This window comes from Ischnura elegans, chromosome 1 (assembly GCF_921293095.1).
Source record: "Ischnura elegans chromosome 1, ioIscEleg1.1, whole genome shotgun sequence".
Lineage (NCBI taxonomy): Eukaryota > Metazoa > Arthropoda > Insecta > Odonata > Coenagrionidae > Ischnura > Ischnura elegans.
The window spans coordinates 72,230,737-72,258,144 of NC_060246.1; the positions used below are offsets into that span (position 1 = coordinate 72,230,737).

General features: G+C 38.0%; 4 protein-coding genes across 7 annotated transcripts in view; 2 read left to right on the top strand and 2 right to left on the bottom strand.

Moving 5' to 3' along the window:
• Positions 1 to 11,232: 11,232 nt before the first annotated feature.
• On the bottom strand, positions 11,233 to 11,991 carry LOC124163269 (60S ribosomal protein L37a). Its single transcript, XM_046540060.1, has 3 exons — positions 11,866 to 11,991; positions 11,570 to 11,698; positions 11,233 to 11,418 (listed from the first exon to the last, which is right to left on the bottom strand). The coding sequence occupies exons 1-3, from the start codon at positions 11,866 to 11,868 to the stop codon at positions 11,272 to 11,274; spliced, it is 279 nt and encodes a 92-aa protein (XP_046396016.1). The 5' UTR covers positions 11,869 to 11,991; the 3' UTR covers positions 11,233 to 11,271.
• Positions 11,992 to 12,638: 647 nt separating this feature from the next.
• LOC124163283 lies at positions 12,639 to 19,860 on the top strand. 4 transcript variants are annotated; one of them, XM_046540091.1, is made up of 5 exons: positions 12,639 to 12,836; positions 16,825 to 17,233; positions 17,544 to 17,686; positions 18,865 to 19,106; positions 19,200 to 19,860. In XM_046540091.1, the coding sequence occupies exons 2-5, from the start codon at positions 16,897 to 16,899 to the stop codon at positions 19,759 to 19,761; spliced, it is 1,284 nt and encodes a 427-aa protein (XP_046396047.1). In that variant the 5' UTR covers positions 12,639 to 12,836; positions 16,825 to 16,896; the 3' UTR covers positions 19,762 to 19,860. The 4 variants fall into 4 exon arrangements, with proteins under 4 accessions (XP_046396047.1, XP_046396056.1, XP_046396040.1 ...); XM_046540100.1 differs by lacking the exon at positions 12,639 to 12,836 and adding an exon at positions 13,014 to 13,089; XM_046540084.1 differs by lacking the exon at positions 12,639 to 12,836 and adding an exon at positions 15,677 to 16,728.
• Positions 13,015 to 16,432, top strand: LOC124163276 (FAST kinase domain-containing protein 3, mitochondrial-like). Its single transcript, XM_046540072.1, has one exon. The coding sequence runs from the start codon at positions 13,015 to 13,017 to the stop codon at positions 15,064 to 15,066; it is 2,052 nt and encodes a 683-aa protein (XP_046396028.1). The 3' UTR covers positions 15,067 to 16,432.
• Positions 19,861 to 21,390: 1,530 nt separating the features above from the next.
• The window catches only part of LOC124163305, a 33,989-nt gene continuing 27,971 nt past the window's right edge, over positions 21,391 to 27,408 (bottom strand). Inside the window, exons 2-4 of the mRNA XM_046540122.1 lie at positions 23,608 to 23,864; positions 21,794 to 21,953; positions 21,391 to 21,712 (exon numbers count right to left, since the gene is read on the bottom strand). Of these exons, the coding sequence (XP_046396078.1) occupies positions 21,526 to 21,712; positions 21,794 to 21,953; positions 23,608 to 23,864 (604 nt within the window). The 3' untranslated portion in view covers positions 21,391 to 21,525. The remainder of the gene's footprint in view (positions 21,713 to 21,793; positions 21,954 to 23,607; positions 23,865 to 27,408) is intronic.

Genomic DNA, 27,408 nt, shown 5'->3' on the forward strand with positions numbered 1-27,408 from the left:
TCACCACTACTACAGCACTCCAATTAGGTACTTACTTCCCTATATCATCATTGTAATAACAACCTTGCTCTCATATTCATGACCTATCTCAGCTGGTCGCACTCAGGAATGTGCTCCTTGCTTTTAGTAATGGGGGCGAAGACTTCTTCGCCCCCATTGCTAAAAGGAGGAGCCTTGAGGATGGTTAATGCACCAGTGCTTAGGTGATTGCTTAATACTTTTTCCGAGGATATGCCTCGATGGCTATGTAGGCCTCTTTCAGGATTCCCATCCCCCACAATTCCACCAAGCAAGGCGATAGCCCACCTGGAAGATGGGCAACTGGGGTGCTCAGTTACATACAAGCATCTAGTAATTCTAGTGCATCAGATATATGATTTTGACTGCTCACAGGTCTCCTGTAAAGAGTCAGTAGTTAGGTTTTCCATGCCTTTTCCAACAGTTTTCTGAGTGATGCCATCACATCGATTCACTTTTGGCTGCCCCTAACTCTTTGAACTGTCTGCCTTTAATATCTCTACCAAGAGTATTTTGCATTGGTACAACTATGGGGGCCGTTGAATTTCAACAACCCTTTTATACTAGGCAATGGTTCAGTGACAATGGATTTACAAGAATTACAATCCTGGAGAGAGTAATATGGTTATACCAACTAGATAATATTTTGGTGAGTAAGTGTGAAAGGCCATCTGGGAATATTGAGTGGACGGGCATCTAATAGTTTGATATCATTTGAGGCAAAGGCTGCCCAGAGAATTAGTATGCATGACTCAAGCATTAATATATTACATCATTTACAACACAATGAACACATCTTAGGAAAATGAAGTGAATTTGGGCACCCATTGAGTACAACAGAATACGTTCCCTCATATCGTAAATTCTTGTGATTAAGAACTTCATGAAAAGAAATGTGTAAACCCAGGAAATATTCTAGGGAAAATTTTCAAGGATTGGAGAGATACATCATTCATTTTTTACTCGTGAACTTCTCAAAAATATCCAAGAAAAAATATCATAGAAAATCATCTCAGCAAAGTGCCTCCCAAACACACCAATTTTTCTTGGCTGGTGGTGGAATCAAATGTACATATGCACTTGAGCCTCAAGCTGACCGAGTGTGATTGTGCTCAGCCACTCATTTACCTCGAGTCAACGGTCAACCAACGGGCATAAATGGATGCAACTCAACAGCTCCTTGGGCATTTGTTTACTCATCAATTATGCTAAAATCTGGAACTAATAGGAGTGCTCTGAGAAGCTGAGGTATGATTTCTTCATGTGGCACGCAAGTATGATTTGTCATTGAGAAAAACCATACTTGTCAGCCGATAAGTTCAGAAGAGTGTGGGCTCTTTGCCCATTTCTTTAAGAAAATTGTGGAGTGTGAGATGACTTCCTAGCAGCTTACCAATATGGTAATTTCCTTCATGAAAGAAAACAAAAGGCATTGATTGCAATTCGTTACCCACCATTGGTGTATTCATAATTACCCTCAGTCCGGAAAGGGGTCTTCCATCTCCATTCAAAAACCTTTGACCTCTCCCTGGGTTTTCTAGATATTTAACCTATCATAATGGGGTAGTTTCCTTCATCAAAGAAAATGAAAGGCATTGATTGCGATTCGTTACCCACCATTAGTGTATTCATAATATACAAATTGATAAGTTTTAGATATCCCAGTTTAGACAAATGTTAATGGCCAATTTTAATCTCATTTGAAAAATGCCAGATTGGTGCAGAGCTCAGGGAAACATCTCTTAACAATCCCCTATTAAAATTGCTTAGCTGTCGCATTTTCGTGCGCTAGAAAATTTTCAATTTTCATTAAATTGCGAAAAATATGTCATTTAAAAATCTAAAATCGTGAAATCCAGGAGTAATAATCTTTTGATTTAGGCATTAAAAAAAATAATAGGAAGCCCCCTATCATGGCAGAGTACAAGCAATTTTGCAGGGTTCTAGTCGTAGCCCAGAGTGTTTGACATAGCTGTCTGGTTTTTTGGTAGAATCAAGCTAAGGAGGGGAATGAGAAGCCTAAACCCCTGCTAACTTTTTGGTTTTGTGGAATCCTCTTCCAAGTGAATCCAAATGCCTATACAAATGAATCCCCTCTTCCCTTATCTTCTCTGCCTTGGGTAGAATCAATATGACAGCTCTTCCTGATAGCCATCCTGAATGCTGTACACATTCATTAAACCAACACATATGAGATTATTTCCTTTTACAATCCAGACTAATACTAAGGATGGCTTACGAGTATACTACAAATTTTTACTTTACTTCTTCGCCGTAATTGTACCACTGTTTCACTTTGTGGCTTCTGCATTTAAACTCTCACTGATATAATCATATTATGACAAGAATCATAAAAACATAATGAGCCTTGTAATAACAAAAAGCAAACATTCCTTCGCAAATACAACCAGTCATTGAGTGATATCAGAAAAATCAGGCTCAGTCAAGAGTCTGTTATTTATAAGAATAGGGCCTTTTCCAGTATCCAAGCAATCCTGCCTTCCTCTTGGGCTACAACATTGTCGTAGAGGAAAGGTTTGCAAGGTCCTAGGACCTAGTGCTGTACTGGCAGTAGTGATTCCCAGAAGAGCCACACATACCAGATATATCCAAGGGCAGGAAGAGGGAACGGTAGGTCCACTTGAAATTAAGAAACACTGTTGAAATATAAGTGGGAAACTTAAACAACTATGTACCTCTTCCCTGAAAACATGGGAGTACAAACAAGTGAGCCTCAGAAACTCATCAAACAGGACCTGTCCGTTGAGGGTGGGCATTGTTCATGGCAGCGAAGTCGGCAAGGTCCTCAAGATCGTCAACATGCGAAACCCTTGCAGAGACTAAACATCAGCAGCAGCAGCTTTCAACAAGAAAGAAAAGAAGACCAAGAAGATGGCCGCAATGAACAAAGGGGCATGGAATATTAGGAAAATAATGAGAGCAGGTAAGTTACAAAATACCTATAGGGTGATAGAGAAATGGATGATAGCTATTTTGGGACTGAGTGAGAGGAGACTGCGGGGACTACCGGAATTACAGATACCTGGTTATATCGTGCTGCCTTTTCTTTCAGCTAAAATCATGTTGTAGTGGAAAGTCTTGCACATTTCCATGATGCAACATGATGGGAATGGGAATCCAATGATTCCCATTCCCAGCTGCACTGACAGAAGTAATTCTCAATTATCTACTCCCTGTAGGGCCACCCATGACAATTAGGTCATAGTGTAGGAGCCAAAGACCATAACCTAGAGTTTATAAGATGAAATGCAAGATTGAGGGAAATCAAAAAGGCAAAGAAATGGTATGCAATGCAGTGAGGAAAGTCAATGCAGGGTAGCTTTGGCATTAATTGGGTAGCTGAGTAAGAGAGTGGTAGGGATAGAATAGGTAAGCGACAGGATTTCAGGGGTAAAAATTGAGGCACAACCCACCAACCTTTTGGTAATTCAAGAATAAGAGCTAACAAGCAACTATGTATATGGAGGAGAAAGTAGATGGAATGTATGAACAGCTTGAGGAGATATTTCTGAAGTTATGGGGGACTGGAATGCTTCAGTCAGAGAATGAAGGGACAGAAACAAAATAGGAGAATTTGGATTAGGAATAGAAAACAAACATGGAGAGAAAGCAGTAGAATTTTTCAGGAGGAACAAGTTATTTATCGCAAACAGCTTGAAACAGGTTTAAACATTATTATAGGGGGAGGTAAATAATGAAGGTTTAAGGGATATGCTTGCCCCCGCCAGAGTTGGAGGGTGCAAGCATTGTTCGAGGAGTTAGACTGCGATGTGACTCCATTGTCGCCTTTGCTGTTAAACTTGCATGCAGAGGAAAAGGTGTGGGAGGCAAGGGATGAGTTATAGGCAAGAATTAAAGTTGGAGGATTGTTACTTCAATCAGCGAAGTTCATCGATGGTCAGGCATTCATTGGTAGGTTGACAAAAGGGTTTCAGGCACTGGTGGATGCATTAGAAAAATAGTTCGAAGAATACTATGGAAGGAAGATAAATCAAAAGAAGACAAAAGTCATGACATTTTGTAAAGCATCACAAGTTTAGAAAGTGATACTCAAGATAAAAGAAGGGGGTCACAATATTGAGGAGATGGATCAGTTCAACTACTTAGGCAGCACATAAGAGGAAAACAGATGCGTCAGTAAAGACAAATTCACAGTGAAGAAAGGTTCTGGTTGAGAAAGGAGAATGGAAAGTGACTAGAAGCACTCAAAATGTATGTACGGAGAAGGTGAAATAGATAGAATGGAGGAAGATGATGAGATGCACGATATGGCAGGCAAAGAGAGATTTCACATGAGATATGTGGAGACTGTAAGTTTGGATGGAGCGAGTACTGTGTGGGGAAAGGATATGGAAAAAACATGCAAGAGAGAATGCTGGGCAAGTGGAGGAGGGGAAGGAAGAGAATAGGTTTCATAGACAGTATGAAAGGAAATAGGCCTTATTAGGAACTGAAGAGGGAAGTCCAAGATGGTAGGGGAGAGGGCACTCAGAGTTTTGATGACTGTATCACAGTCCATGACTCTACATAAATCGCTCACTCTGGAAAATAAACCACTGAATAATTATGGAAAATTGATGAGCATGGAAAAATACAAAAATCCAGCAGGAATTCCTTGGTGGTTGACATTGATGTCTTAACTCTGACGAAATTGCCTAACTCCATAGGCAGTGACAATTTTTCACATTAGCACCAGTTCCAGTGAAGATTAAACCTTTTCACTTTATACGAGTTAAAATCAGTTTAAAACACTTATTTTCTAGCCTTTATTTTAATTTTCCCCTTCACACCCCTGGTTTTGGACCCCCCAAATGACATTCCTCGCTACTCCACTGTGTGGCACCTTTTAGTGACTTAAAATATATATTATTTATTAATAGAAAGCTATTCCAATCATTACAGACCATAAAACCTGAAAAAATGGCTGGTCCTCATTTAATATTTTTCTGCATTTATTGTTTTAAAATTTTGTCCCGCCTGAAAAAAGTTAAATCATGATTCTACTGTAGTTCAAGGTCCTGTGCAGGCGAAACCTAGGTTGGAAATAAAATGTAGAATACAATAAGTTAATATTTTGTCCACATCCAAGGCTGACCTCCATAAAGTTAAGTTTTTTACACATAATTTTATGCAAAAAAAACATTTTAATGTGGCATAAAGGAAAAGAGACTTTAAATGTCAATTATTTAATGACTAATCTTGTAAAAGTTCTTCAAATTATGAAGGCATCACCTTCGTTCCAAGGTTTGTTGGCCGATCCGTATTTCCATATCTATTTCAATTACACCACTTTTATAAGAGCTTGAATTTCCTTAATAAATACACAATTGGCCAACAAGTAATACATAGTTTCATTCATACCCTTGCTTAAATCACAAAATAAAATTTTAAAACTATAGGCAAACAGTCATTTACTTTTTAGCTATTCACTCAGCTAAAAAATGATTATTTTTCACCATCTCATTCAGGCCCTTGACCATTCATTACGCATCTTAATCAAACTCCATGGGTGAAATAGCCAGATACTTGACTGCTTCTGATTAACATATTATAATTAGATTACAATAGAAATACTGAAATTGATATATTATGCCAAAATTCATTCTCACTTGGCTTATTGTGTAGTTTTATGGGGAAACACAAGTGCTGCTGCTAGAGCATTCTCTACGCAAAAAAGAGCATTGAAAGTTATGGCAAATGTGTCCATCAGGTCTCCTGGAAAGCCATTATTTCTATAATATAATGACACTACCAAGTATGTACATTTTTTACTGTGCACTATTTGTAAAAAAGAACCCTACCTTATTTTTACCAAACTCCTCGGTTCATGCCTATCTGACCCGTGGGAGTGAAAATATACATATCTTACAACAATTATGTGCCAAAAGAGGTCCACATCACTCTGCCTCGCTTATTTTTAACAAATTGCCTATGAGTATAAAACATATTTCAAATATTAATGTTTTTAAGACAGAATTAAAAAAATTTCTACAGCCTAAGGGTTATTATAATGTAAATGAATTTTTGTCTGATAGTTTATGACAACATGTATGTTTTGATGTTCTCCCTGACAATGTTCTATGTCACATGTTTGACCCATAGAACAATAAAGATATTATTATTATTATACAGCCACTACCCGCGACAGGAAAGTGGCAACAATTTGACAAATAAACTTAAAAATCTATACATTATACCAACAACCCTAGGAGTAGATTGTACAATTAGTATATTTCAGCCTCTGAGAGCCGATTAAAGAGCAACTTGAAAAAGAATGACCAAGTACTAACAGCAGTGATCGATGAAGTTTAGCCCAAGACTGTGTCTTTCTTGCTTCTAGTACACCCTTAAGAATGGCCTTCAAAGGCCCTCCTGTCTATTTAATCCTCTTCAATGTACTTTAACCTTCCATTTCCAACAATTCATTAGAAATAGAATTTAATTTGCTGGCAGATCTAAATAAGTAGAAGTAGGATTTAATGTTGGGCATCACTTCATCTAATTTAAGTAAATTAAAAATTTTTCATGCTATGGATTATTTACATAGCTTCCTTGATGCCTAACAGAAGTTGTCACATTTGTAAAGAAATTAAACTAGAAAAATTATGGCTCATACATACACTTTCAGTTAGAAAGAGAAGTAATGCTTATATCACCAACTACGTTAGTGTTTTGCAAGCAGTATGGCTAAAAATTCGATTACCATTCCAAGCATCACAGTACAATATTTTTTTTTTCAACCAAGGCTTTCAGGACATAAATTACATACAAACACACGAGGCTTACAAGTGCCTTCAATTCCTTACATAAGTCACCTTTAGCATTTCTTTCCAGTCCCTAGTCAAGTATTGAGCATGGGTGTCAAGATGTAATCCAATTATAAAGATGCATTTATATCTGAGATAATAATATCAGAGGACAACATTTACTCTCAATGATGCAACACACTTTCCTACGTGAATAACAGAACTACTTCACTGTTCACTGACTCCAATAGAACCTGAGTAAGCCAGGCTGCTTATGGTGCCTATTGATGACAAATCACCAAGTGCATTTCACCAACATTTAGTTTATATTGGCCCTGTGTCATAATCTCAACTTTTGATTTAATTTACATTCCACTGAATACATGCTGAGGCAAAGTGGCCTGGTGAGTAGTACGGGTCCAGGATTCAGAACCTGAGTTAAGCCTTCAGACATCCCCATTTGAGCAGAAATCCTTGCAATGCTGGGGATAAAAAATGATCCAACCCTGAATGGGTCAATTTTATATTGGAGGCTAAGGGGCAAGCTGTACCCACATCTATCCCAACTGTCAATCACAACTTGGTGAGTAGGTCAATAAATAAGTTATGTAATTTAGTTCTCATAATGCCATCATTAAATTTGCTATACCCTTTTGAAGCTTCAAGAGTTTCAACCATTACATCAGACTACTATCTAACTTCCAACCTACACACAGAAATAAGAAGTTATATACTTATTATTTTCATCCACAAAAAAAGTGAACTTTTTGCTATCACCAGTTTATGAAGTATAAATGAAAACAGAATGTTCGATTACTGTCCTTTCTTTGAGATTTGGGCTGGTCGGACCTCGATTGTTTACTGTGAGGGCAGGTTGTAGAACAGAACTATAAAGAAGCAAGCTCTGAATGATTAGAAGAGATTTGTGTAATCTATATTAAGGGATGAAAGCAATCGTCTCAGAAAATGTAGTCAGGTATCAGCTGCCTTCACATGAGACATAATGCATTGTTGAGTTCAGCATTCTTTCGGGCTGCATCCACGTCCGTTATCAAAGAACCACAACAGTTTCGCCAGCTCTCCTGCCAGCGTCCTCAGGTGAACGACGTCCTCATCCTTCACCTGAGCACGCTGGCAGAAGAGCTGGCGAAACTGTTGTGGTTCTTTGACAACGGACGCGGATGCAGCCCGAAAGAATGCTGAACTCAAGTAATCACCCCGGAAACCTGCGTATTAACATAATGCATTGTTTTATGTAAGTGAGAATGCCTTTTACAAATTACATGATGTAATGTGATGACAACACCCAATTTCTTCCTTCCGAAAGTAGGCATTTGCTATTGTCTGTTCCATTCAGACCCATGTCTGCCCAAGCCATCCTACCACAGTGATTGGATATCATCCTCAACCCCTTCCCAAAGATGTTGATACACATGGGCAGCGGTTGGTTTAGACTTTCACAGGTTTTTTCATTTCCCTCAATGCCTCAGGCATCTCATGTCCAAATCCACTCATCTAAACCTGTAGAGCAGAAGTTCCTCTAGATAACCTTGACTGTGACTAGATATCTTGTGGATGCGTAATATTTCTAACTCTGCCGCGTGAATGGCGGTGAAATATACAAGAATTGCCATGAGAAAAAAAAAATTCCCCTCGACCAGGAATCGAACCACAGACCTTTGGCTTTCCGGGCCACTGCGCAGACCACTACGCTATCCAGGTTCTTTAATTCTCATGGCAATTATACCGAGGCTCATGGTACTAGGTGTTAGGATGGATAAAGGACTTCCAAGAAGCCACAACCGGTTGAGAGCCTCAAACCTGCACTAAAGCCAGGCAAAGCCCTGAGCCTCGGTATAATTGCCATGAGAATTAAAGAACCTGGATAGCATAGTGGTCTGCGCAGTGGCCCGGAAAGCCAAAGGTCCGTGATTCGATTCCCGGTCCAGGGGAATTTTTTCTCATGGCAATTCTTGTATATCTTGTAGATATTCACAGCACACTGCAGTCTTGCTAATCAGAACACTTCAGAATTAATAATGAAATAAATAAGCAAGCACTCTGGCATCACTTCATCCCTTGCAAGAACCCAGGCGACTTTGGTGCCTTCTCAACTCACCCCTTCGCTACACCCTTGATTTTAAGCAGTTAACCTTGGTACAATTAAACATCAGCTACCATTTGTATCACCACACAGTTCATACCAACTTTCCATTCGTCCCAACTTTTCCAGCTGAATTTCTTCAAACATCCCAGACTTATCAGGCAAGGTAGGCGTACATAGGGATTTTATGGAGAAATGCAGCAAGGTACAGTGAAAATATGCTAAGCAGTAATAGTAGTGGTAGAATGATGGTTTTATTCTTCTAACTGAGCCCGTGGAGTCTTCACTAACCATATCTAAATTTCCCTAACTTTTCCACAAATTCCCAAGCAATCCCTACATCATATGAAAGGAATAATCGCTCAAATGATAAATAATTAAGCAATAATAGTCCCAATGGTAAAGCGTAATGACTATTTAATTATCAAAATCTCATCAGATAGAAATAAAATTTGAACCAATCCTATCACCACAAATAGGTATTCTCAGCACATACCTATTGATTACACAAGAATACATAACTAAATCACCAATGTTTTCATGGAGAAGGAATACATGCTCCATTCTAGACAAGGGCGTACCCAAGATCAAAACTAGAGGGGGACATGCCATGGTCGTTCAAGTAGCGTTAAATAAAAGGTTAAGGAAACAAAAATTTTAAGAAAATTATAACAGCGCGTTATAAGTAAGAAAAATATTTACTATAATTAAATGTTTTATACTAATATCATTTTTCTTAGATTTAAAGAAAATGTGTTCAAAACTTTCGTGTTGAACTTAATTTACTTTTGCCTCTAGGGGGACAGCTGCACCCTGTTGGGTACACCCATGATTCTAGATGCATTCATATTTTGAATTTCAGTGAAGAATTCCCAAATAGAAATGAAAATTTATTCATTCTATCAGGCTTTAATCATCATGCAATTACCTTTTGGTTGACGAACTGAATGTATGGCCCTATGTATCAGTAACCATACGTATCGCAACTAAATAATAAATCTTTATATTAACGGTATAGGTCATTACAATTTTCTACCCTACGTGCAGGCTGAGACTTTGATGCATAGCTATGGAAAAACTGTCTGGGCAATTAGGACCCGGGCTACACATTGAATACACAATAGGCATGATGCAGAAGAAAGACAAGGGGCTGTTTTCCCTCTAGTTCCCCATGATGTATCGAAGGCTACAAGTGGTTTGCATATACTACCCCCACACAATTACTTCTTAAGGCTAGTTAAATAGTGCATTAACAGTTGCAAATTACATAGCGAATGTTCAAACACAGAAACCAGTGTAACCTAACCCATTTATGCCTATGCATTAAGATGATGTACACCACACGTTCGATTTTACATGGCGACAGAGATTTATCAAATAAAAATCATGCTATCATCTCGAAATCTACAAGGAATATGAAGTAGACCCTGGCTAACATTAGCCAAAATTTAAGATTAAATAATTTCATCTCAGCACCTTCCCTTCCACTAGTAAAACACACATGTACCAACAGACAACAAAATCCGGAAAAGGTTTTAAGATGCTAGCTTCTTTCGAAGGAAAAATGTTACACTAAAAAACACTAATACTAAGTACAACATCTTGAGAGGGAGGGGTGCGACTTGATAATTAGAAATGGATCCTTTTCGTTTGGACCTTAAATTTATTCAAGACCTATCGCAACCAATAACATATTTGCATACACAGCAACACACACAAGGTAACATCCGGTTTCCAGCCCTTGTAAATTGATGGAAATAGGCTTATGATTGCACGGCACATAAAGATTCAGAGGGGCAGAATCTAGGCAGTAAATGGAATATAATCCTCTTACACTTACTAACACTAATTACACTTAAGCTAAAGAGCGAAGCAGGATATCATTTAAAATGAGAATACAGCAATACACACTCTGGTTCCAACGTTATGCAATTCATGAGCGACAGCCAACTCGAGGCAGTTATTTCCTACAAGTCGATTTTCATTGAACGCTCCTCTTGGTCTACATAACGAAAATTAAGTAGTAACCCTCCCTTCTGACGAAGTAATTCCAATGCAGAAACCACTATCTACACCGATACATATAAATTGGAGAGCTACTACGAGAGGATCCTAGGTACTTCAGCACTTATCTTGCCGATGAAAATTCATGAGATCTAAGTGAAACGAAATTACTCCCCAATTATCATTGACAAAAAGAAAATAAACCAATCCTCCACTACAACGGCGTTTAAATTATTGAGGAACATTTCAACACAAAACACTCCCTAAAAACACTTGCTTAATTTAAGGTGGAACCGAGACCGGGGAGCTTCATTCACAATGACTTAAAACGGACAGATATAATTTTTATGAATTTATTAATAATTATACATGAAGAAATTACTGCTCCTTGTTTTCGCGCAATCTCCTCACAGCTGACCGCACTGAGGAAGCGGCAGTAGTTGCGTAGACCCAAGCACCACCGGCAACTACCCTTTTGCACCTCTTGCAAGACCAAATGCCGACACAAGACCTCTTCATTGCGTCCTAAAAATAAGAGATATGACAATCAGGTCGATTATGACATAAGGGCTAGCTTATTTAACAGACGGTATCATTCAACTATGCAAAACTTTGGGGTTATAGTCGCAACAAGGAGCACAGGAAGTCATTGTTAACGTCTGTAACGAGAACTTACCTTGCCACAGAAGGTACACGTGTACTTGGCATGCTGAGTTATTTCCATCTTCTTGACGGTTTTACGAAGCGAAGCTCCATATCGCGTACCGTATTTTCCGACGATTCCAACTTTCTTAGTTCTTTTGGCCTGTAATTACATAGTTTAAATTAAAAACAAACAAAAACAGCACGAGGAAATGCCAACGAGCAATATGCAATCATGACAACAATATTGAATTAGTCGAGATTGCATTACTAAAACTACAAAAAATAATTTAATAAGGTAAATAACAGAAATAAAACTATTAAACATACCATTTTAATGAGCTATTTGAAACTTGGTTCCCGAAATTGAGGCTACTCCACTGCTGCTTCGTGAGCCGGAAGCTACTTGAAAGAGATGTAAGCGGAAGTACTGTGGTAGTGACTTGAATGCCAATGAATAATAAAATGAAATTTTATGTCTTTTATACGTTTTAAATTTTCATTTTGTACATATATGTACATGAAATCGCACGAAGAATTGGATTTTTTTATTCTAAATATAAATCGAAATTAATTTGACTTATTAAGACAAAACACGTGCGATAGCGCACGGGTTACGTACATGTACAAGGCATCCGACTCTAGGAGAAGATAGCTTGAGGGCACAAAGTGCTATTTACCGCCGCTAGAGGCGCTCTATTTACATGCGCCGTGCGTTAACCGTTGTTGGGATTCCAGCAAAGTTTTCACTTCGGTCAATTCCGTATATACAGTGCCACCTTCTTGTAAAGCAATGTAAAAATTAGGAATGGCTTTTTGTGATATTAAAAAAGTTTTTGAGGTCACTCCTGTACGGGCTACGTATAAACCCATTGTGCAGGAAATACTTGATATGTGTAAACAATTTTCCCCATGTAAATGCCTCGATTATTCATAATCAAATACGTATGCCAACCTTCATTGCCATCGAAAAAGAAATAAATTTCAAGTGCCCGATTGTGTGCATGGTATTCATATATCATAGATATATTAGTATTGTGTGTACACATTTTGTTTTCAAAACAGCGCACCTGTTGGCCAAATCGGAATCACATTGTGCCTGTTGGTGGCTCACGTGAGACGGTCTTATGCGTCTTTGTTCAATCTAGACTGTATGGTTTGACCCGAAAAAGTGCCTTTTCTGAAAGTTTTAAATTTGGTACATTTGTACAATTTATCCACTGCAACAACTTGCCGTATTTTGATCTATATCACTTGTAAGGCAAACTCATCAAAGCTTCAAAGGCCGCCATGGAAAGAAGGTATGTTATGTAATTTTAGTTCCTCACTTGTTACCAAATTGTACAGATTCGGACGACCAAGACGCAAAAATTGAACGTAAAATGTTTATACGCGAAGTTAATGCAAATTTTCAGTGTCACCGAAGATATATAGCTTCTTAATGATTATGAGGGCTTCGTCACTGGACTGCAGGCGAAAATGTGGCTGATACGGTATTGTAATCTCTCCGTAACCCTTGTGAGGACTGTGAAGCCTCGTACCTTTCTCAGCTGTGTTAGTTACTCTGGCTTTAATTCAAGAAGGAATGATCTAGGACAAACCACCATTTTATGTCAAGATGGTGTTAATATTCGTGAATTGCCTTTGATTGTGAGGAAGGTTCGTGACGTCGTCCTTGTGTGCAGTAACACTGGAGATAGTGAAAATGATGTCGTCGTTAAATTTCAAGGTTCCAATTATCGAAACTGTGATGGATGTTCAGGCGACGATAAGGAAAATAAAAATAAAATCAGCGAAAAAGAAACGAAAGAAATCATGGAAGGTCTCGGTCGTTGTTCTTCCATCAAGAATTTGTTGTCATTGCTAGAAACCATACCGGCATGTGAAGTCACAGCAGAGGTAGCTCTCTGTGCTCTCAATAAATTTATCCAGCTTGAAAATAATAAAAGCTTTCGAAATCTTATTACAGGGGATACGAAAGACGTTAACATGAGTGAAAGTGGTGAGGTGAACTTCACGCGCACGGCTGTTTTCAATCAGCTAGTTGATGTTATCGTCGAGGGTAAAGATTCTGCCCCAGTTTTGGGATGCCTTAAGATATTGAGCAAAGAAACTTTTAAAACAAATGTACTATCTTACCGAAACAGACTGTGCTCAGAAATCTTAGTACGCGCTACTGAAGGTAACTTGACAATCGAGCAAGTATGTCAGGCAATTAAAACTTTTTCTGATTTTTCGCTTGGACAGGCTTACGAAAAGGGTGTAATAGAACCTGATAATTTATGGATTGGGATTTCCTCGCGTCAAGCTGATATTACTGCTGCGAATATCGTTGAAGTTTTTTCCATACTCCCACTTCTGAAGAAGAGCCGGAAAGCTGTTTTATCAGTACTTGAGAAGAGAATGTCTTCGATATGGTGGGAGTTACGACCATCCTCTCCGGCGTTAATTCTTGAGTACCTCATTAAAGCCGACTTGACGTCTAAACCTATCGTATCCACTATTACAAGGTGGGCACATAGCAGTTCTAAAGTATTACAAGATGCCGGATTAATTGATATTCTTGACAGCTTGCTGAAGCTGGATCACGTAGATGGGCAGATAATTGGTGCCCTTGAGAATCTGTCTGCTAGAGGTTGTTGTGTTGCTGTTCCTCCTATGGCTGCAATGGCAGCTCGATTTTGCGCTTATTTCCGTGTGCGGTCACCCAGAACACTTACTTCTGTAACTGATGTGTTAATTTTGCATGGGAAAGAGTTACCTCCAGGAATGGTAAGAGATCTAATGTGGGCCCTCGCATTTTTCAACTGGGAGCCTCCTGAAGCCATTTGGAAAGTGATGGATGAAATTCTCGATGAGAAATTCGCGCAATTTCCTCCAGAAGATATTCTAGATGTATTGCTCTCCTGTATTATACTCGGCAGGCCCCCTATCAATACCTCTCGTAGGATATACACGCCATCTTATCTAGACAGAGCTCTTATTTCCTCTCAAAGGGGTCGTGTGGAAACCATAAAGAGTAAATTAAGACTAGTTGATGCAGCCTTATCAGTTGAATGGCCACAAAAATGGAATGACGGTAAGCCTATCTTGTCTAGGCTTGAGGCTGTAAGTATTTGGCAAGATGGACGAGTCAGGAGAGTGGCACGTAGGGTAGCTGAAATTTTGAATGAACATCTGGATCGTAAATCTGATGTGGACACCAAAGTTTTTCCTGGAAGGCCTTTACCATTTGGGGAATTGCATATGGTTGACGTGGTGATCCGCAGTGGAAAGAGGGTTTGGCCGCTGAACAGAAGTGAGCAGACCATGGCTCTGTTGATAAATCTCCCTGAACACTACTGTAAGGACAGCACAGTTTTAATTGGGCCACAAATGCTACGCATCCGACATCTTCGACTGGTGGGATACCATGTTGTCACTCTGGATTATAGTTCTCTTTCCCGAATGTGGGTGCACCCATCTGCTTTTCTAGATTATGTGAAAAGCCGAATGGAACTAGCATTTGACCCATTGCCATCCAATTTTTAGCTAGTCTACTTCTGGTTTGCCTTTTGTAATTTTTCGAGGTGCTCCTTCAGGAAAGTGATTATGTTGAAGAGAATTTGGTTGTGCCACTCGGAACATTGAGATAATGCAAGGGATGTAGTCTGATTTGTCTCTCCTTGGTGCATGTCCACAACTCGCCTTGTGCATAAAACTTACAGAGGAGCTGGTACATGAATTTCTACTATGACATTATTTCTGTTTTAGAGTGGTGAAATATGAATACGTGAACTCATTTAACCCTCTTTTTCTCTTAAATTTGGTCATTTCCTAGGAAATAAATGTCTCTACCACAAGCATCTTCAATTGTGTTTAATATGCTGAACATGTGTTATGTTAGTCAAAACGTCTCATATCTCCATATCACTGGAACCCTGACATTTAGAGGCATTTATTTGCTCAATTTTTTACTCTAATATTGAAAACAAAGACTGAAATTAAGTCGTTTGAATTCTACTGAAGGCTTTCCTTGATGGAATTCTATTTACCCATGATAATATGGCTGTCTTCTGAAGTTTTATCTCAAAATTTCAAGTATCCAATATTTCAAGAAGGTTCCAATAATTTATTTTAAATTAGTTGGTGTAATCCTTTAAGTTAATCTGATCTTTTTAAATTGTGAAATGGTTTGTTCTTACAAGATGTTGTAATGTGTATTTAATGTTCTTCAATCTTTGATTAGTTTACTGTCCCTCGGCACTTTTTTACTTTGCATTATTTGAATGCTGAAAGTACCTCACTATATATAATGGTTGTGCTCCTGGTACTTACTTGGAAAGCATCAATTTTAACCGTAAGCAGTATCATTATGAATTAATTTCTATATTGTATCTAAAGACCTGGTAACTCGGCACATCAACCTGTATGAGTTGAATACATAATGTACGAATATGTGAATGAACACAAAAATGCTCCATATAACCACCGAAATTGTGTGAATGCATGTACAGAAAATAGAACCTGTTCTAATTTGGTTCATGCTATTGTACATTTTTTGTTCCTGTGCATCAAAAATCTTCATGCATTCAACATTAACTGGTACAGGTTAATGTACGTATCAATATATATATTTATATAAGAAATGAAGGGAATGTAGTGAACAGTATGTCTTTTGGTGGCATAAAATTTTCGAGATTTTGGGGTGGTGTGTGAGTTACTTTTCCATGGTTGTCCATATTTACTGTGTTGATGATTCAGACATCCATTTTAGGGGGAGGTAGTAACTTGAAGATGCTATCTTTTATCTTATTATTGTTCTTGAAATAAGCCATCTAAGCGAACCCAATCTCGTAAAATAGTCCAAGTAGGCAGCATCTTGGTCACAAGTGTTATTGCCGTGGTGTTTTTGGAATGCAATTTTGAAAAAGCCTTACGACATGAGTTCCTCCAGTTTTATACTTCGTAATTCATTGTCTAAGCTATCGCAACCATATTTCATTGGTTTGTAGGTAGATGTAATTAAGAGTATCTAGGTAATGAATCCAATGCAATCGATTTAGTCACTGACCTTTGCTCTCCAATTTTGTTGAATCAAAACATTGGAGAGAGTTACATATTTATCAGAAGCAGTATTACTGTATCATTTTTCAAGTTGCTATGCGAAGAACTCATACATTTGATGCTGCCTTTGTGGACCCTCATCTAATGGTATTTTATGAAAATCTATTTGAATAATTCTAATGCTGAGTAATGTATGTGCTGGTTTTCTTACCTGAGTGTTTCTCGGGCTCCTTATTTTTTTAGGTTGGATCTGCTAACCATATGATAAACCTTGAAATCTTTGCAAATCCTTAAACAACTAGTTGGGGGTTCAAAATGGCACTGTTGGAAGATGCCAATCATGCTCAAGATGTGCGGTCAGTCTTCCGGGAGATGTTGCGGGAAAATGACTCACTTCTAAGGAAAGAGAAAAGAGATGCCGAACATGCTGGAAGGCGTGGAATCTCCTTGGGAAAATTTGGTGGAACCAAGCCTTCTCTTGCTGATGTGGAGGCAGCTGCTCTTCAATTGAAGAAGAAAGCAGGTGGCTCAGAAAATCGCCTTAATGATCTGAACCTACTGCAGGCTGCCTTTAGTTTTCCTGGGGAAGGATTTGGAGAGGCGTTTGTAAAGATTGATGGAGCCCTCCCTGCTTTAGTGAGAGACCTTTCAGGTAATTTCGCGTTTTCTTTTCTGGATCAAAGGATACTGGTGTAAACAACTCCAGTATACATATTTTCTTTTATGAATAGTAAGACTATCAAAAACTGAGTTGAAGATTCTCCGTTAACTTTCCTCATATTTTCATAATTATCCTATGGAATATTTTCTTTTAAAGTAATGCAAACTCTTAAGCGTTAGAATTATGATTTATCTCATAAACCTGTGATTTTTAAGTTTTCTTTGCAGTTAAAAAATAAAATTTACCCTGAATGGAATGAAGGCTTATCTGGGTGAAGTAATTGTTGAGTATTTTTTTCCAGGCCAAGATTCCAGTCTTCAACTTAAGTCGACATACTGCTGTGCTAACTTAGCGTTAGCTGGCCCAGATATTGGATTGAAAGTAGCCAAAGCAGCAGCTCCATACTTAATGACTCATCTTCAAGGGATGAACCAAATATTATTGGTAAGATTTGCTTTACATAGATTTTCTTAGATTACAGAGATTAACTCATTTACTATTTTTCTTAGATCCTCTGACTCATGAGCCTACATTTTTTGCCACTAACTTCATACAAGCCTGAAAATAAGTAAACACTTGTATCGATTTAATTTAATTGGTAATTTCTATCATAGGCTACACTAATTTATGGTATGCACAATTATATCTTCAATCAATCTGTGCTAGTAACTTGGTAATACATTTCACTCTTGTGCAGTTAGAGGTACCATGGATTTGAATTGTTGATTCAATCGTTTGCATATTTATAAAGCCCTGGAAAAATGTCTGCCAGGCCTAATTCTATTACATCAGAGTCCTTTGCTATTTTATCATTGAGCCATGAATTGTATTTTCAAAGCACAGCTGCCCAGCTGCTGTCTCAGCTGCATAGATATTAGTGACAAATGTCAATTTTAATAGTGCTTAAAATAATTTGTGGTATCACTAAGTATAACTTATAGTTGCTTGTCCTCAAGTGACCAATGATTCCGATAATAATATAAAACACAGTATTGACCTGTGTAACTGTGTTGTAACTTAGCTTTTTCTTCACTGAGAATACATTTTTCCAATTTTATCATCATCGACATCCTCTGGAAATGCTTGCTGGTATATATCCTTCTAATAGATAATGTATAAAATTGGTGACTTAGTAAATATTTTGATAATTATTTATCTTGTAATAGCCAAAAGGTCGCAATACATCAGCAAGAAATAGTTAAGGGTAGAAGACACATTTGTAAACATTTTTTCCCATTTATGAGAAGGTTTAAATTATGAAGTTTGATTCAGCAAAGATGTTTACATAAACTTCTCTGCTGAATCTTTTACTATCTGCCAAAGCCTACTCGGGGAATACATTCCCTATGAAGTTTAATGTCATGGAGACACAACTATCCAGTACTACCAGCTTTGTATTATTGACATTTCCTTGTACTTCCATCTTGAGTTATGGATTAAGTGAATTAGAAACTAATAGCACATCATTTGATTGCTTATCCTCCATAGTTATCATTTTGAGAAATCTACCCTATGGAAAAGAAATACTGTTTCCCAAAGCAATCATAATACACCAAAAAGTAATAATATTTCTCTTAAGTTTATGCGTGTTTTTAATCTATGGAATTTATGGTCAATTATAGGAAGCAAGTCTATGGGCAGTTGGGAGTTTATCAGGAACTGGCATACCAGCATTGAAAGTTTTGGAGGTTCAGGGCATCTTTCCTCAAATAATTGCCATAATGCAAAGGTACCACCCTCCAACATGTTCAACAACTCCTTTGCAAGAGAGTTCTCAGACCAAACTTCAAGAAATCAGAGTCATTGAGGCAGTTTTGTATGCTGCTACTCTCTGTGTCTCTGCTGGTTTACCAGACAATATTAAGTAAGCGTAAAAAGTCTTGATAACCAGTTTAAATTATGAATTTTATGCCTCATAAAAAGCCTATGGAGCTAATGACCTGTTTTTATTCCTTAGATCATCGGACATTGAAGGATTGGCAGCTGCAGCTGTCCCGCTGCTAGATAGGTCAAATTCAATATTTTTGGCCAGGCTCATGTACTTGTACTTTGTTTTATCATGCTCAGAATCATCGGAGGAAATTCTGCTCAATTATAACGTGGTGAACAAGATAATTCTTTTATTGGATGAAATAAGGGTAGTTACTAGTCCTGGAAGTACAGAATGCAGTAATTATGGATTTCTCATTCAGGTTTTAACTTACATTATTAGAACTTTAGGAAATCTTTGCAGTGGCGAAAGAGGTAGGTCAACATTTGAAAGCATGTCGGAAATAATCTCTCCCATATTAAATAACGTATTGAAGGCATTACCTTACCTTCCAATGCACTTGTTGAAAGAGACTTTATGGTTCATCATGCAACTTCTTAAGCCTTATGCGCAATGGAGTGATGGGGTTCTTCAAGTATGTCAATGCCCATGGACTGTCTTGGCAGCTCCAGTGAATTCTTCACTGAAGCTTCAGTCAAATAGATTTAATTTAGGAGCTACTTTGATATCTGAAGGAACAGATTCGTGACTATGTGATGTAGCAAATTTTTCTATGTGCCGTATGTATTTTACTGTTAAAGTTCTTTGAAATTTGTAATAAAATATTTTTTTAATTGTTCAACATAAATTTAATGAAAAATTAATATTCAATGATAAAGTACTTTAAAACATTCCCATCTCATCTGCTCCAATGTCTGTCTCAAGTTCTAGATGGTGAGTTGGGACATTGAAAGGCAAAGTGTCTCTGCTTCCTGTTGCTGGCTGAAGCTTTATGCTTAATCAAAATTGGTGGTGCAAAAGCCTACCACAGAATTTTCTCCAGGCCCTTTTAAGTGTAAGAAGACCTATGAAAATATTTATGCGTACCAGTCTTCATTAAAAAGAATTAAAATTCATTTTTCTCCAGCTTGCTTTTCTTCCTTTCTGTCATAGTCTTGTGCCATCTTCATTTGCTCATTCCTCCAATCCACAAAAAAAAATGCAGATCCTTAAAGGTCGGTGCCCAATCAATAGTTCTTACATATCTGAATAGATTTTTGGGGCCAGCAGAGACTGCGTGAAGTAATGTGTATTTACGTGAAATAATATGTACATTTGGACCATAAGCGTTGATGATGGATCATTTCAAGTTCATTTTGGTTGTCTTTTTTTTTCAAACTGCATTTATTTTATAACTTACCGCCAAATATTCTTCTCTCATCAATCTCTGCTTCAAGATATACTATGTAAGAGCAGGTTTCTTACAATTAGTAATTGAAAGGTAGATATTTTTCTTTAAGTAGGTGCACTTCAATAGTCCATTCTGTTAATTACTCTAGAAAATAACCATGAGTAGTTTACAATGCCACACTTTTTAAATTCACAATCTGAATTGATTTCGTGAAACAACATATTTAAAAGCACAAATCAGCAAAATATTTAGTACCAGAAATTAAGATGAGTTTAAACAAAGTATGTATTACAAAGCGTGCTTTGCTAATCATATTTTATGAACGAGTAACACGTGTAATTTCAAAGCAACATTTTAATGTTTTACTGATGGTTGACATAAATTGGATGTTTTATAAATATTTGAAATAACGAGATCTCTTAATATTATGTTGCATGTCTGAATTTTAATCTTTTCAAGATATTTTAACACTTTGAAATCTGACTAATGTCGTTGTTATCCACGATCCAACTGCATGCCACTATACCAGCCTTAACTTCTTCAATCCAAATCCCCCATTCCAAGTAGGTAAATTACTTGTACCTCACTGACTCTCACACCCCCTTGATTTCAGAGTAACTCTGAACAGAATCAAAATAAATGAAATTTAACATAATTGAAAGAAAGAGCATTGCAAAGAAGAAGACATAACTTGTGTTCGAGAACTGTATCAGTGATAATTTTGTCTCTTCTTGGTGGAATTCCTGGTTACATCTCATTTATATTAAGAAGCATTCTATCTTAAGTAGCCCTGAAGTGTAAATGAGTGTCCTTTCTTCATAATTCATTAAAAGAATAAATCATAGTCCTCCTACATACATCATAAATTGTCATCACATAGTTGATTTCCATAAAATCCAACGCATTATCGTATGTCACCATTTAAAATAATACCTTGGTCACCACGTAGGTAACTTTTGTATGAGCACACCCATCTCTTTTCTCTCATCTCTCATGTTGTTCATCCTTGGTGGGAATGTTCACTCTCAGCAACCTATCATTCAACATTGAAGGTGGAATTATTTATGGAAGGCAAACATTGCTATTAATTACGCAAACGTAAGTCAAAAGCTTGAATTTATCTCAGAATGTCTGCATGTTGTTTCTGAATTCCATCTCATATGTGTTAGCAGCGTCACCTTTCCCTTTCGCTTCTCCTATGCATGGGACACGCAGTAAGTTGAAGTAAAAGTTTCCAATGATCATGGCATTTTGATTTCCAGTCCTTTTAAGACATTTGTAGAACATTTCATCACATTCACAGTGTGACCTGAAAATGAATAAGGAAGAAGTTGTGATGGCTTGATTGGAGAGCAAAAATATATACCCCTGTACTTATCAGTAAACTTACTTTGAATAAATAGAGAAATTAGTGAGGTTGTAGCGTGAAGTAAAAGCTCTAATCTTTGCTGGACAAAGGTCATGAGTTCTGCAGCACATGTCTAGATCTGCTTCTGGCCCAAGGTCATAGTATGTCTCTGCTATATCCCCAGTGCCGCACCATTTTGTGCCTGGAAATATGAGGTTTTCAGCGTTAATGCAATGTTCAAGCATATTTATTTCATTTATATTTATCATGAATTCTTTGGTATTTGGCATTCAATCGCATTTCATTTAAGTTCTGCACAATCCAATTATGTAGACCACTGTTATATTCAATTATTTATATGTTCAATTCAGAAATTACAGCATATCAACATGATTGAATTGGAATTTATGGTTTATCATTTCCTTTATTTTTCATCGGGAATAACTGTTCTAAACCCATTTGTAACATTTGTTTTACACCAAGGCTATGCTGTGAAAAGTTCACTGGTTCAATTTTTCATTAATGTTATTTAACAAATAATGCAAATAAATAATTGCATAAATGAGTTCTAGAAAACTTTATGAGGTGCTCCAGTGGTGTCCTTGTATTTCAAAATGAAATGAGTCTTAAAGCAAAATGCGGATTATGTGCAGCAGAAAATTGACACACATCCTGACTAAAGAGTTGTCTAACTGATTTGTCTTCGTTAGAACGTAGGTTTCCGCGGCGATGGTTTGATCTCTGCATTTCTTCCGGGTTTCCTTCCGCGTCAGATTGTTCGTAGACAACAGTTTCGCTGGCTATCCTGCCAGCGTCTTCAGGTCGAAGGTGTCGGCTGTCGGTTTCTGCCTCGCTTATATACCGTAGGCTGGATGGGAGCTGCATTGTGATTGGCTGTTTGACTGGGCGCTTCTATCTGATTGGCTCTCTCTTGGATTACTCTTTTCCACGCGCTGTGAAGGAAGTATCCATTTTCTCTATTGAAATTCAATGGTGTTTTTTGAATTTCTATTGCTTCCCTGATTTGCCTTGGGAAGTATCGGCACTCCTTAGCTAAAAGTTTCTTTTCTTCAAATTTGATGTCGTGGCCAGGTTCCGACCATGCATGTTCTGCGATGGCTGAGAGCTGAAATTGTTTGTTTTTGGTCGCCCTTTGATGTTCTTTGATCCTCACATGCATGGAGCGGCAAGTTTCCCCTATGTAGGATTTCCCGCAGGAGCAAGGCACCTTGTATACCCCTTCGTACAGTTCCTGAGGAATGATGTCCTTGGGCCCAGGGAGGAAGTCTCTTATCTTGGTCACACAGTTGTATCTAGTGACCACGTCATGCTTTTTTAATATTCTGGCGATCCTTTCTGATGTTCTAGCAATGAAAGGGATGGTGACGTACAGCTTCCTTGACGCTTCTGCCTCTCCATCGTCATCACTCTGGTTTTCTATGGTGGCCTTGCGTCGCTTTTTTTTTTTTTTTTCCAAGAGAGAGCCAATCAGATAGAAGCGCCCAGTCAAACAGCCAATCACAATGCAGCTCCCATCCAGCCTACGGTATATAAGCGAGGCAGAAACCGACAGCCGACACCTTCGACCTGAAGACGCTGGCAGGATAGCCAGCGAAACTGTTGTCTACGAACAATCTGACGCGGAAGGAAACCCGGATGATTTGTCTTCATTACTCCTATACTTCCATTGAAGGTATTTCAATCTTTAAATTAATGGTTCAAAGAGGTAGAAAAGCTAGGGTTATGAATGTTCAAATGGCCTCTTTTTCACTCATTATAAATCCAGGATCATTTGCATACAGAGTTTTATAGAAAGTAATTCATAGTGACATGCATTAAATTTTTCTTAAGCTTACCTGGCATAATGCCTTGAAGTAGTGTGAATGCATTTGCTCCGCTGACACTCCGTGTCGTCATTTCTCCTTGTAGTCCAATGGAATCACCAGATTCTAGCTTTCGAGGACCTCTTGCCATTGTCTCCTGTGAGCCTTGAATTTCAGCCAAGTTATGGCAGCCCCTCATAAGCTCCATCATTTGACTGAATGTCACCTCAAGAGATCGCAAACGAGACTTTGCCAATCTATCCAGCACCACTTCTTTTTCCCCTGGGTTGCTGAAAATGTAAGCCAAAATTTATTGGGCAATGAAACATAGTACTTAGTGGAATGATTCAGATCTTAATTTGTCAATTCATCTCATGCCCCCCATAATTATTATTTTTTGAGACTCATCTTCCCTATTTAATTCAGAGGGCACAGAGAGCTTCTCTCACATTCAAGACGATGCCATTCTCATATTACATTGCCATCTATCATTAAATGCTTAAAGGACAAGAAATAATAATGGCATTGATAAGCAAGGCTGTGACGAGTGGTACATGAAATCTTGGGAAAATACAGCCCTAGGTTTCCCCCATCCAAGTGACCCACGTCCCGAAATACAAGTTCTCGTGTCAAAAGTCTTCTTAAAAATTTTTTTCCAACTAGGGCAATGCTGGTAAGATAGGATATGGGAGACTACAAAAGCATTTCCACTTGTGCCTCAGCAAAATCAAAATGGGCCCATTCGCAATTTTTTTTGTCTCCTGATAAATTTATCCAGGTGGGTCTTCTTCTTACAGTTAAAGATTTCAACAAGAAAAACAATGATTATTATTTCAGGGTACAAGAAGTAAAAGCCTCAGAATTTTCAGTCCAAAGAATATGCCTATCATACACACAGTTGTACTGACTATAATCTATAAATCCATACCACAGTTTAAAACTATTGACAAAGACTATGAAACAGCTCCTCTTCCTAACTCAGTCAGTGGCGCCGGCTCCATGGGACCTGAGGGGGCCCGAGCCCCCTCAAAGATTCGTTTGGGGGGGCGGAGCCCCCTCAATAATTCAAGAAAATAATTAAGTTTTATTATGCTTTGTGAAATCACAAAAATATATTGGTAATTTTTATTTCCCATGTTTGACGATAGTTAGCTTTTAAAATAAATTCAACAATGTGTTAGAACAAATAATTATAAGGTTAAGCAGGTTAACTGAATCAAGTGGTGTGAATCAAGATAGTGTTTCGGTGCTGCGACACACTTTGAATTTAACCTCTTCCCGGGGCAAGACCTCCGATACGGGCCCCCCCAATATTTTTTATAAGTCGGCGCCCCTGAACTCAGTCACACCAAACTTCTTTGAATTATGTTTATAAAGAAACACTAAATATTTCAATTTATAGTTTACATTGCCATTTCTAATTTCTGTGAAGTTTTATTTAGCCTATTCTTAGTCTAGTATGTGTGGATAGGTAATAAATATTTGATATTGAGCATTGTAGAAAAAAATATCTATTATATTTTTCATTTAATTTTAAGTAATATATGATAAATTTATATTTTATATCATAATAAGCCGAAAATCATTCATATTATGACTATAAGAAGCTGAAATCTATCACCCGGCCACAGAGTATATATACCGGCAAATTCTGATGTGTATCACTAGTCTTGAAAATGGTACAGTGTAACCGAAACTAGTCGGCAATAAAGTGTGTGTTTTTGTAGAAAAGCTAAGAAATTTCCTTCCAAACATTAAATATGGAATTCTACAAAGTAAAGGCCTCAACAATTCAGTGCATGAAATCTAAGAATATGATCCAATGGTGGCAAAAGTTTGAAAATTTGATTGAATGAGCGTGCTGCGCCCGCTCCCGGTGGGCTTCCCACGGTCTTTTCAATGCAGGTCCACAGAGGGATAGGCACGTTTCTAATTTTAAAATGTAGAAAAAAAAGGCAGGGTCTTATGTACAAATTTAATTGGAATGTCCATGTACAAATTGAGGTCAGAGGACCTCTTTAAACACAGCATTGGAAGTAATTACACTATCCTCTGTTAAACGCACATGATGACTCATACTTACGTATCAACAGGAGACTTGAATGTGGAATCAGCCACATTTTGATAAAAGTTATTTAAAGAATGTGAGATATTGTTGCAAATGAACAAATGTATCAGTTTGTGCGCCGTTAACGTCAGGAATATTTACAGTTTTTTTTTATTACTTAAAAACCAATTTTAGGAAACAATAGCAATATTTAGGAAGTAAGATATGCCGTCGCATGTTCTCTGATAAATTCTGTGCATTTTGGTACATCATTTGTAGAGTTTGGTTGCGTATAAGTTGAGAAAAAGGTATCTATGCAGTAGAAATAATATAGAAGATAGCATAATTTTTTTCACAAATAGATGTAGATGAGAGATTCACCTCTAGGCAACCTTTATATCCAAGCAATGTTTTTTCAAAATATGACACTATGACGAGTGACCTCCATATAGTGGAATGAAATGACCCAAAATATTTCACAAATTTATCAAAACTGTTCCTATTCTATTTCAAGCTATTCTTATTTCAAAACTTAAAAAAAAACAAGGAAGCCAAGGTAAATTATTAATGTGACCTCGATTGTACATTGATCAAAGAATTAGCTCATGATTTTAATCCACTAATTACACAATTCACCAACACATGAGTAAATTACCCGATAAAAAATGACATCGCAGTATTTAATGACCCTCAGGGCCGGGCGAATGCCAGAAGCGACGTAGCTAAGGGGGCAGGGGCGGATCCAGAATTTTTTTCTGGGAGGGGCACAAGCAAGGCCGTATCCAGGATTTTGTTCTGGGTGGGGCACAAGGATACCTCGTAATACAAAACGAACGCAATGATGATGGGACCGTATAAAAAATCTTGCATATTTTTGAGGGTCTGGGGGGAGCACGTCCCCCCCTGGATCCGCCTATGTAAGGGGGTGACCAAAAGCCCTGATCCCCCGTTTAATTGGGGGCTATTCTATACCAATCCCCACCCTCCCCCGGTAGAGGTGCAACACAACAGCAGTTAGCCCGGGTAAGTATTTTGCCTTGAGTCGGCCCTGATGGTTTCTTTTTGCCGAATATAAATATCGTTACTTCCGTGATAAAAAGAATGTTTCCGTCGCATTTTTTTTCCAAAAATTCCTTAGCAGGTCAAGGTGCTTTTTAGATTATCGTAGGCTTAATCTATTGCGGATACGTTTTCAAGCCCGCGAATGCCCTATTGTCCCATGTCCCCTTACAGCAGAAGTCGACGGGCCGGTAAACTTTTGAGGGACGATTTCTCAGCCTTGGTTGTTAGTGCTGAACCACGAGAATAGCTGATACAATGGGGGGAAAGTTTTGCGGCATGTCATGACGCTAGCTGGGTAGATTTTTCGAGTGGTTGACCACCATACGAGGAGAAGTCTTTGAAATAGGGAAAAGGCTTACGCCACGAGGAAAGGATAGATCGAGAGAGGGTAAAAATATGAGATAATTATTATGGAGAGATTCAATCTTTCCTCACGGAAACTTGACCACGATTGAGGAGGAACGATAAGACGGGTGAAAGCGCCGTTTTATTAGAAGATAATCGCGATCAAAGCATGCTACATCGCTAAATTTCGAAACTCTTATTGTTAGTTGAAGAGATCTTACTCTGCTCGCGAGAATTTTTTTTATTGCTATCAGGGGAAGAGAAAGGCGACTTACGTTAGCGCATTGGCGTAGCGAGGGGGAGGGTCCGGGGTGTCCGAATCCCCCCCCCCCCCACGAAATATAAAAACACAGTTACTTTGCTTCATAAAAGAAAACAAA

Excerpts from the sequence above, each read along its gene's own strand:
- LOC124163269 (XM_046540060.1), bottom strand. Across the intron at positions 11,419-11,569 it reads CGTGTACCTTCTGTGGCAAG|GACGCAATGAAGAGGTCTTG; the intron begins GTAAGTTCTCGT and ends TCTTATTTTTAG.
- LOC124163276 (XM_046540072.1), top strand. The coding sequence starts at position 13,015 with ATGTGGCTGATACGGTATTGTAATCTCTCCGTAACCCTTGTGAGGACT.
- LOC124163283 (XM_046540091.1), top strand. The coding sequence starts at position 16,897 with ATGGCACTGTTGGAAGATGCCAATCATGCTCAAGATGTGCGGTCAGTC. Across the intron at positions 17,687-18,864 it reads GGATGAACCAAATATTATTG|GAAGCAAGTCTATGGGCAGT; the intron begins GTAAGATTTGCT and ends GGTCAATTATAG. Across the intron at positions 19,107-19,199 it reads GGTTTACCAGACAATATTAA|ATCATCGGACATTGAAGGAT; the intron begins GTAAGCGTAAAA and ends TTTATTCCTTAG.